Source organism: Juglans regia, chromosome 16 (assembly GCF_001411555.2).
Source record: "Juglans regia cultivar Chandler chromosome 16, Walnut 2.0, whole genome shotgun sequence".
Classification (NCBI taxonomy): domain Eukaryota; kingdom Viridiplantae; phylum Streptophyta; class Magnoliopsida; order Fagales; family Juglandaceae; genus Juglans; species Juglans regia.
This window is the reverse complement of record NC_049916.1, coordinates 22,905,608-22,916,358: the sequence shown is the minus strand read 5'-3', so window position 1 is coordinate 22,916,358 and position 10,751 is coordinate 22,905,608. Positions and strand designations below refer to the sequence as shown.

The 10,751-nt window shown below is 35.7% G+C and overlaps 1 protein-coding gene and 1 non-coding gene across 2 annotated transcripts; both read right to left on the bottom strand.

Moving 5' to 3' along the window:
• Window positions 1–1,060: 1,060 nt before the first annotated feature.
• Window positions 1,061–2,043, bottom strand: LOC109006710 (40S ribosomal protein S27-2-like). The gene is made up of 4 exons (XM_018986079.2): window positions 1,911–2,043; window positions 1,686–1,787; window positions 1,578–1,606; window positions 1,061–1,400 (listed from the first exon to the last, which is right to left on the bottom strand). The coding sequence occupies exons 1-4, from the start codon at window positions 1,911–1,913 to the stop codon at window positions 1,274–1,276; spliced, it is 261 nt and encodes an 86-aa protein (XP_018841624.1). The 5' UTR covers window positions 1,914–2,043; the 3' UTR covers window positions 1,061–1,273.
• A 226-nt stretch (window positions 2,044–2,269) lies between these two features.
• On the bottom strand, window positions 2,270–2,350 carry TRNAL-AAG. The gene has a single exon. It is a non-coding gene; the product is annotated as a tRNA-Leu (tRNA).
• Window positions 2,351–10,751: the final 8,401 nt, after the last annotated feature.

Below are 10,751 nucleotides of genomic sequence, written 5' to 3'. Positions count from 1 at the left end.
ACATCACTCTGATGACCAGTAGGATATAGATTTGTAAAGACAATCCTGCTAAAAATGAAATATTTATGTGAAAATCTTACCGTTAGAAGGGGTGATTTACCATCCCAACTACTAGACGTACCATACAAACATTCAACAATATGACTGGTGGACTAGGAGGAAATGTCCGTATAAAGGGATACACTGGATTGGACACATGCGGGGCGTTTAGCAAGTCTGCTAACATGCCCAGAGTCACCCGAAAGATGTTCGACATAGTACTCGAGCAGAACTCTTCCAGAGAAGTTTGCTCGATTTGCACTCGACGTGTCGCTCGAGCAGTTTTTGAAAGACAACATGCGCTCGACTTGTGCTCGACACGTCGCTCGAGCCAATGTTCAAGATAACTTAAAATTTAAGGTTTTGAGCGCCATGATCAACAGAGACTATATATAGAACAACTTATTGGTGTGGAAAAACAGAGCAAAAACCCTATTTGCTTCAGAGCCATAGAGAAAAACGTTTCTCATCATTGTGAATCTCTTTGGACAAACACATCTCCACCACACCACACCACACCACATTCAAGATCAAATCTTATTTAAAATCCATTGAAGTGGACGTGTTGATTGACCGGAAGAGTCTGGAGCTGCTGTTGATGCAGAAATCGAGAGGTTCTCGAGGGAAGCTATAGAAAGATCAGAGTTCCAACACTACATGCTTGTAGAGATCGAGTGGATGACTCGTGGTGTTGCAAGACAAGTTTAGGAACTACAAAAGTTTTGTAAATATCTCTATATTGGTTGTAACAAACATTTTCTATAGTGGATTTTAGGTGGTGTCTTACACCCGGAGTGGTTTTAGAATTTGAAGACGTTTTTCAAATAAGTTTCCACTTCGTAATCAAATCTCTGTGTTGATTATTTGTGTAATTTGTTTTATCTTTTAATTGCTTAATTGTCAATATATTTTATTAGACCAGAAAATTCAAACTGCACCTATTCACCCCCCTCTAGGTGTTATATTGGATAGAATCACTGCTTTTTCACCTTCAAACCCAAACAAGACAGGGCAACCTTCATGAGCAATAAAGATAATATAAGATTGATATATAATCAATAATGTCAAAGCCAATTCCATCGCACAGAACAAGATTAAAAGATAACAAAACTAATGTAGCAACAGATGTCGAAAACTTCTTCCTAAGAAATTCCATATTTTGGAAACCAAAACCACAAAAAAGGAAACCATGAGCGCTTCACTTGAACTCGATTATAAAATAACCAACATGGAATTAATCCCCCTTCCTCCTGAAAGAGCAACCTTCAGTTAGCCTAGCGCGCCCACCAGTCGGCTGGCACAGCACCGTCTGGCAGTTCCCACAAACTACCACTGTTTGCGAGTGACTGAATACCGTAGTTCTGCATATATTTGATTTGCGTTTTCAATTTTGGTTTAGTTTATAAAGATAAACATCAAGCAGGATTTTATTTATATATTGATAAAAAAAAAACCATAAAATCACAGCAAGGTCTGGCACCCCGAGTTTTATGACAGATAATTAATAGCGGTACTTAATAATTGATCGCAGAACTTACATGTTGAAACATCCTTGGCACTTCACGTCCTGAATAAATTTAAAAGAAATATCAATACCAGAATTCAAAAACAGATTCAAAAAATTCAAACAAGATACGGATAATTACCATGAAGAAGGAGTTCGGCGATTGAACGAGACGCTTGAGCTTATGCTTCTTCTTCTCCAGCTCGGCCGGAGGGTTGAGCAGATCGATGTCATTTTGAAGTACCTGAACAATCCAATATACAATGACGACATCAACGCAAGATCAAAGACAGCGAAAGAGTGAGAGAAGCGATTCGGATTAGAACACAGATATAAAGAAAAACTGGCTAAGAGGTATCGGCCTCACCATCTTGAACAGAGAGGGACTAACACTGAGAATCCGCAAACCCTAGAAGAAACCTGCCGAGAGCGCGAGAAAGCTAGTTTCTATTAAATGGCAAGAGGAGCTAGTGTGGCGGACTATAGGACGCATATAAATGGTAATCTAAAAGATGAGGACCGTTGGATCAGTAGATAATTATATCTGAGTGCTTGATTTGTGCTTTCTCGAGGTGTCTAGGGCAACACCGAGTTCCGGGGTATAAACGTCCATTAATATGTCATTCCAACGCTTGTCGTTTTGTCTCCTATATAAGAACTTCATATCCGCGTTTCATCCCGAGGCCGCAAAGAGGGAAAAGAAATAAAAAAGAATAAAAAGAACAATGTTGAGAGTGGGATTTGAACCCACGCCCTTTCGGACCAGAACCTTAATCTGGCGCCTTAGACCAACTCGGCCATCTCAACATTCATGCCAGGTGATCTATCTTACTGTTATTTATACTCATTTTTGAGTTCTGTTCACCTTCGTTCCGCTCTAGCTGGATGTTGACTGTTAAGGGCCTTAAGGCTTGGTTTATGTGTGCGTTGTAATGCTGCAAGGAAATCTCAGCGAGGTCCGTATGGACAAACTGACACCACATATTACAAGAAAAATTTTTATTTATATTTTATTAAAATGAGTTTATTCTCGTCACAAATAGTCATTTTCGTTACAAACAACTCATAATAAATATTTATTTTTATTTTATTGACACTAAAAAGAAATTTGTAACGATCCAACCTATCCCTTCATTAAGTACGTGTTCCATTTTTCATAGGAAGAAATCATGCCTTCGGAATGAAATGCAACCAATCACTTTAGAAGGTCTTTAGCAAATAGCTAACTGTCTCTACAGCTCTCTCCTAAATAAAGTATTGAATAATGCTACTTCTCCCAACGACAGTTATGATAAATTTTTTATTTTTTTTATTTAGTGATTAAAGAAATATTTTTTAATAATATTGTAATTTTTTTTATAATTTTTTAAGAATATAACAAAAATGTATGGAAAAAAAAAACATTTAACCTTCTCGGGACAATGTATGAAAAAAAATGTATGAATAAGTGTGCGGCACTTATTCGCTTGGGGAAGATCATGACACTGCATTATAATTTCTATATGCTTTCGAGGCTTGTCCTTGCGATGGTGTTCTTGCTAACATGGTCCGCGCAACACGGGTCAACAGCCAGAATGCGCCAGGCCCATGGCAGCGCTTCCATAAATGTGAACAAGCAGAAGTATCATGCATGAACAAATGTGCCGCAAGAGTGACATCTAATCCTGAAGCTTGTTTCAAACAATGTGAAAACAAACATGTTAAGTGCATCCCAATCATGCGGTGGCTCCTCAATACCCCATGTAGAGATGATGCCATAAATGATCCAAAATAACTCGTAACCCGAAGTTTAAGGTACGTTTAGGTAGTAAGAAGTGTTGAGAATGTTTGTGAATAGTAGTAAAAAAATAATGAAAAAGTAATAATAAAATATTGAATAGTAATAAAAAGTAAGTAAAAAGTAATTAATAATCAAAAAATAGGTAAAAAGTAATAATAAAGTAAAAAATAGTAGTGAGAGTACCTCAAGTACTTTCACTTGCCAAACATACCACACAGCTTAATATGTATGTTAATCTAGTACTAATAAATGGGTGTTCGTGCACTAGCTTTCATGGGAAAATAAATGAAGGTTGGTTACAAAACAAGCTGTCGATCTACTTTTACTTATAAGAATCAAATGGATTGATGTCTAAATGGGGGGTTTTTTAAGGGAGGAAATGGAACTCGCATGGAAGGTTGAACGTAGGAATCAGAGATTGATTTTCTCGAGTAAAATATTTTATGCCAATTGCGAATTGCGATAGCACAATCCGACATTTTCTTGGGGCTTTCGCGTAGACATGGTTTCAACTTGCAAAGCAATTTCAAACGTTCGGTGCTGTATACAGCCCAAAGACATAATCGTGGGCTTGGAATGTGAACTTTCAAAATGGAATCTTTCGGCCATTTTAATTGGTTTTCTCAGGCCATAGACCTTGCGTTCCTTCTTAGTCCTGTGATTATTACGGTAAATATTAAATGTGTATACCACCAATCACCCTCGCTCCCACCCCTGATCCACAACCCCACCTCCCTGCCTCAGTTACCCCCAATAGCTCTCCTTCTGCTCCACTTCCATGCACTTCGTCTACACTAAAGGCAGGTTTGGAAGGTGGAATGAGACACAAAATTCTCATATCATTATTACACTTTTTTTAAATCTCTATACAAAATATAATAAATAATTCATCTTTTTCAAATCTCAAGACAATAATAATATTAAAACACAATATTTTAAACTCTAAAACAAAATATAAAATTCTCATCTCACCCCCCAAACCTACCCTAACTCCAACTCCACCTCCTCAGCTAGCATACAATGATTACCTGATCACGTGCTGGTATTCATAAACCCAACCCTAAATATGCAAATCTTCACGATCTTAGCATCATACCCAAAGAACCCAAAACTATACGCTTGACCCTCAATCACTTACATGTTCATCTGATTAATATGGCAGCACTCTAGCTAATCAATAAGATTTAGACAGTTGACATACATGATTAAATTTGTGATTCAGCAAAAGTTTACCTAGATGGTGTATTGTGTAAAGTCTTTCCTGTTGTTTCTTAATAGATGGATGATAAGGCTTGGTTTATGTGTGCGTTGTAATGCTGCAAGGAAATCTCAGCGAGCTGGTACTAGTCCGTATGGACAAACTACCACCACACTAAAATTAGAAAATTAAGAAATTGTAACAGCCCAGCCAATCTCATCATTTTTTTTTTTTTTTTTTTTTTTTATAAAGAGGACGGTACCCCAATTTTATTAAAGAACCCTCACTTGTGGCGGAGGAAAACCGTGGTTACAAGCAAGAAGTCTGGGGGTTATACATAAGCAAAAAGCCCAGCCAATCTCATCGTTGAGTGTTACTTTTTTCATAAGAAATCATGCCTCCGGAATGAAATGCAACCAATCACTTCAAAATGTCTTTAGCAAACAGCTAACTGTACGTCTCTACAACTCTCTCTTATATAAAGTACTTCAAATTTGTTGGCACAATGTCGTAGATAGAGGCACGCGCGTACTCGTATCACATGGTATTGTGCGGCATTTAATTATGCTCTCAGGGAAGATGACTCTGCATTATAATTTCTCTATGCTTTTGAGGCTTGTCCTTGCGATGGTGTTCTTGCTAACATGGTCCGCAACACATGTCAACAGCCAGAATGCGCCAGGCCCATGGGAGTGCTTCTATAAATGTGGCGAATCAGAAGTATCATGCATGAACAATTGCGCCGCAAGAGCACTGGCGCTGGCACCGGATCCTGAAGCTTGTTTCGCACAATGCGAAGACTCATTCATGACGTGCATTCAACCATGCATGGGCGCCTCCTCGATACCCCATCGATCCGGAGATGATGATGCCATAAATGATCTAGAATAACTCGTAACCCGAAGTTTAGAAGTCCAGCTCAATATAATGTATGTTCTAGTACTAATAAATGCGTGTATCGTGCACTGGCTTTCATGGGAAAATAAATGAAGGTTGGTTAACAAAACAAAGCTGTCGATCTACTTTTACTTATTAGAATCAAATGGATTGATGTCTAAATGGGGATTTTTTATACGGGAGGAAATGGAAATCGCATGCACGGTACTTGAACTTAGGAATTAGAGATTGATTTTCACGATCGAGTAAAATATTCTAACGAATCACGTAAAATCATATCATTTATAGACTTATTTTTATGTAATCTTTTGTATATATAGTACTTCCCAAATATTTTATGCCAATTGCGATAGCACCGTGCGGCTAAATCCAACATTTTCTTTGAATGGTTGCAACTTGCAAAGCAATTTCAAACGTTTGGTGCTACATATATATACAGCCCAAAGACATAATCGTGGGCTTGGAATGTGAAAAAGTGGAATCTTTGGGCCATTTTAATTGTTCTTCTCAGGTCTTAGAACTTGTGTTCCTTCTTAGTTCTGCGATTATTGGGGTAATATTAAATGGTGGGAAAGCTCCATACTTTATTAATCGATGACCCTTCCCTTTAATGAAAGGTCTTTAAAGCAGCGCACGCATATATATATATATATATATATATATATATATATATATATATATATATATATATGAGAAATGATACTTACAGTCGTGAGCGTGCAGTCGCCGTGCAGTCGCTTTGAAAAAAGTGAATAAATAAAGGACCCACCTGAAAAGAAATTAATTTTTTAATAGTGGACCCCACTCTTTTTCAAAGCGACTGCACGGCGTTTGCGCATTCCACGACTGTATGTAGCATTACTCTATATATATATATATATATGTATCTTCAAAATGCTGTTTCTTAATATCTCGGGGATGCGACAGTTTCCATGTGCATCCCTCCACGTTCTTGGTTAATAAATTACGAAGAATACAATATGTTCCTTAATCTGATCTTTTGTTGTTTATGGATTACATATTGAATGTATGCAATATTTTTGTTCAATTAATTGTGGGTAAATTAATTTTATTTCAATCGATTAAGTACTCGACTGACTGTGCAAGAGAACATGCACAGTGCTAGCTTTTTTTAAATAGCTAGCCGGCCTATTGGCAAGACTTATCCATATATAGGGCCATGATTAAACGAACATCTTATTAATTTTTGGTCAATAGTCAATAGTAGTACTACTGTTAGGCTGTTTCACGATCCCAAACCATATGCCTCTTGCATATCACACTCCTCCTGTTTCTAGTCATTAATTAGCAAATTAAAAGAACATAAACTGTCCATATTTTATCTATTTTTAAGTGAAATAAAAAATATTTTATCGTTATATATCTAAGATACTGCGCATGGAGTACTCAACCCACTACCAGTCTACCATATATTAATCAAGTGTGTGTATATATATTTAGTTGATACAGTTATTATATTTACGTACTGGTGTTTTTCGCTAAATATTATAAGAAAAATGTTTATTTCTAATCGGATATTTACGACAAAAACGACAATTTATTACAAGGATGTGGAAGTGGATATATAGTTTAAGAGGCAGTGTACATGCATGGTACTTTCTTATCCAATGGTGCCATTTGGATAATGAGTTTAAATGAGATGAGTTTAAATAAAAGTTAAAAGTTGAATAATATATTGTTAGAAGAATAATGCTAGAGAGAAGCCACTATAGCAGTTCACACTTTGCACTCACTGCGTAGCTGTTTCTAGTTGATTGTTTCTAATACTCACTTGGGGAGATGTGTGGTCTACATGATATCACATCATGTGTGCAAAATAGATGCTCCCAATAGTGACTTCTATATATATTTATTCTTGTTAGAATATTATTTTTTAATATTATTATTATCTTTTAGATTTTAAAAAATTGAATTGTTTATTATATTTTATGTGAGGATTTGAGAAAATTGTAATAATGAGATGAGATGAAACATTTTTTATATCAAAACGGGGCTCTAGCTATATCTCAGTATATACTTAGTCTCGTTTAGATACTTAGAATATCTTAATATATTTGTGAAAATAGTAATGCTAGTTATAAGTCCCAAATAAGCAAGCCTTGCACATGTCTTTTGTAAAAAAGTGAGTTCCACTAAAAAAGAATAAGATTTTTTTTTTACAATTTTTTAATGTGGAGTCTACTTTTTTACAAAGAGATTGTGCAGGGTTTGTCTATTGGGATTTGTACGTACAAATAATTTTTCTTGTAGATGATAGTGAAATAGTTTAAGTTAATATATTTTATTTGGTTATGAAAAATGAGAGAGAAAAATTAAATAAAAAAATAATAAAGTTAAAAAATTATTTAAATATGATTTTTTAATATTACTTTTGTTTTAAAATTTGAAAAAATTATATTGTTTTTTATGTTTTGTTTAAGAGTTTGGATAAGTTGTACTTATTAGACGAAAAAGTTAAAAATTTAAAATTTAAAATTGTTTATATTTAAATAATATTTGAAAAGAAAATATATGAAAATTTTACTTGTGATTCCAAACGAGCCATAAGTCATGTACTTGCAATAAAGAAGTTTCCTATATATCTTTATCTGTATCACCGTCCATTCCCATTAGATAATATATGATAAACATGCAATGGGCCAACCGAACGCCATGTGATCCATATTTTTTAAGGATTGATTTGATTTTTTAAAGTACAGATGTTGCATGGCGCCATACATTTATACACATAAATCTACTTCCCAACCCGAAACTTCTAAATTTTGGGGCACTACAAGTACAAGTTGTTCTTGGATCTGGTGATCATGATCACTCTCGATCGTCAACCTCTTGTGCTCAAGATATTCAAAGTAAAAGTACGTATGTCAACCAATATATATATATATTCATTGATGCTAACAATGAAAAAAACAAAAAATAACGTTTGTAGTGTAGGAGGAACTTGCATGAGGCCGGCTCTCTAGCATGCCATGCACCTTCCGGCATAGGTTTGTGTGAAATTAGTGATAATATATATAAAGTAAAAACATGGATTAGATTTATATGTTCATAGATCTGATTAATATGGTAGTGTTCTAACTAATCAATAAGATTTAGACAGTCGACATACATGATTAAATTTGTAATTCAGCACCTTTACCATATGTTGCCAATGATCTTATTAATTTATGGAGTAATGCTACATACAGTCGTAGAGTGCGCAAGTGTCGTGCAGTATTTTTAAAAAAGAGTAAAGTTTATTATTAAAAAATTAATTTTCTTTTCATATGAATCTCGTATTTATTTACTTTTTTCAAAGTGATTATGTAGTATTCGTACACTCGCGACTACAACTATCATTTTTTTAATTTATAGTGCTTGCCAAATCACAATGCCTGTATCCGTTTCGACCCAATTAGTAGCTTTGCGGTAAATAATAGTTGCTCACTTTGAAAAATAAGTAGACTTCTACATTAATTTTGTATCCGTATCCATATCGACCAGCATCTGGCGGACGGGGTCCGCCCCTCCTATGGGGTGCGGCCCTGCTGCCCACCCCTAATTGTTTTTATTGGTGGGTTTAGAACGTGCAATATGCAGCAGAGACCCTTGATTTGAACTTCCATGGCATAAAATTTCTTCTAGGTCAACAAGATATAATATTATTGGCGCCCATAGCGAGCGGGAGATCCCACGTAACCTTCCTCATGAATCTTTCCCTCCCTTGTTTTGCTCCTCTTCCCCTGCCCATTTCAAGGGCGGTCTGTACCCTCCATTATAAGACTCCTCCTTTTGTCTTTTCCTTGAACATGAAAAACCTTCCAAACCAAATCTAGCAAATCCCGTTTTCTCCGTCCTAACATGCTGATTAATTATTATATATATATATATATATATATATCTTCCTCTTCAATGTGTTTTACAAATTAATAATAATAATAATAATAGAGAGCTGCATGCGCTTAGACGATGCATTATAAGAAAATTGATTATTTGTGATCAATTATTTCTAATAAAAATTATTATTTCTTATCAAAATTAGTCTATTTTTATCGTAAATAGTTATTATCGTTACAAATAATCTATCACAAATATTTGTTTTTCTTATAGTGACGGCCAGGACTTCTTCTTGAAGTTGCTGAGATATATCGCAGAAACAGCTCAAAGTCCATGCTTGACGTACACATTCATCGAGCACCTTCTACAGTGCACTTGACCCGATGAGATCTGATGCCACAGATCGAGTACCGTTTACATATATATAATGCAGCAAGCAAAATTGGCACTTTTCCATCAACTCTGGATGATCCAAACCCCATCTTGCTTACCATGCATTCTACTTCCTTTTACGATTCTACTCTTCCTTTTATGATAGTAGAGACGTGCAATGTTGTTAGACGATATTCTAAACGAAGGCCTTTAATAATAATGGAGCACTCGGGTGGACTGATTCACACGCTAGCTAGTTATCGTATTTTGTTACCAATTGAGGACTCATTGCCATTTCTGGTTCGACTTTTTTTTCTAACAATTAACAAGCTGACTTATGCTGCGTGCATGCCTCTTTTTTTGGCCTTGGACATTGCAGCATGAGTTCATTCACTGCTGGGGCCTCTTTGCAATCGGTATAAATAGAATCATTTCTTACAAAGCTGTTATATTTTCAACCCTTACAGATCATATTTTCCTTTGAATGAAAGTTTTTCTCCTGGTGTGAAGAACAAACCAAACAAAGACTATGCGTCTGCTGTTTATAAAATATACACAGCTTTCTTAACTATTAGGGTTCCTCTTTTTTTTCTTTTAGAAAATGATTCACAAGATCATCAGGAAAACTAAAAATAAAAAGAGCTTTGGGTTTTGGCTCTTCTTGGGAGACGAGTTTGAGCCTAGAAACTCGAGCTTTTAGCACGCGGCATAAGTTTGTATAATTGGTTGATAAGTTTCTCAGAATAGTGCTTTCTTTGTCCCCAGGTCGATCTTCCGATGACCAGGTGGTTCGGATGCATGCAAACAAACACTATCTTGACTCTTTAGGCCTGAGATGCATAATCTAGCATGGCTCTACTATAATCGATCCCGACAAATTTTGGTTGCATTGGCCGGTCTCCAATCATAATTTTGATGATTCCAGTACTGTAGGGCCCTTGAGATGACACATGATTCACCAGCATGGCAAGTTGACAACCCTTGTCTGGAAACTACTTTCTTTGTTAAAATATTTGTACTGGATTATAATTCTTTTTTCTTTTCATATTGTGTCATGTGTTAGCTCATATGATCAAATCCATGTCCTCAGTGCAAAAGCAGAACTAATCCTGTGAAATAGTACT

Bases quoted from the DNA above. Each gene is read 5' to 3' on its own strand.
- LOC109006710 (XM_018986079.2), bottom strand. The intron at 1,607-1,685 runs GTAATTATCCGT...AAATTTATTCAG, and splicing joins CGCCGAACTCCTTCTTCATG to GACGTGAAGTGCCAAGGATG. The intron at 1,401-1,577 runs GTAAGTTCTGCG...AAATATATGCAG, and splicing joins TGCCAAGGATGTTTCAACAT to AACTACGGTATTCAGTCACT.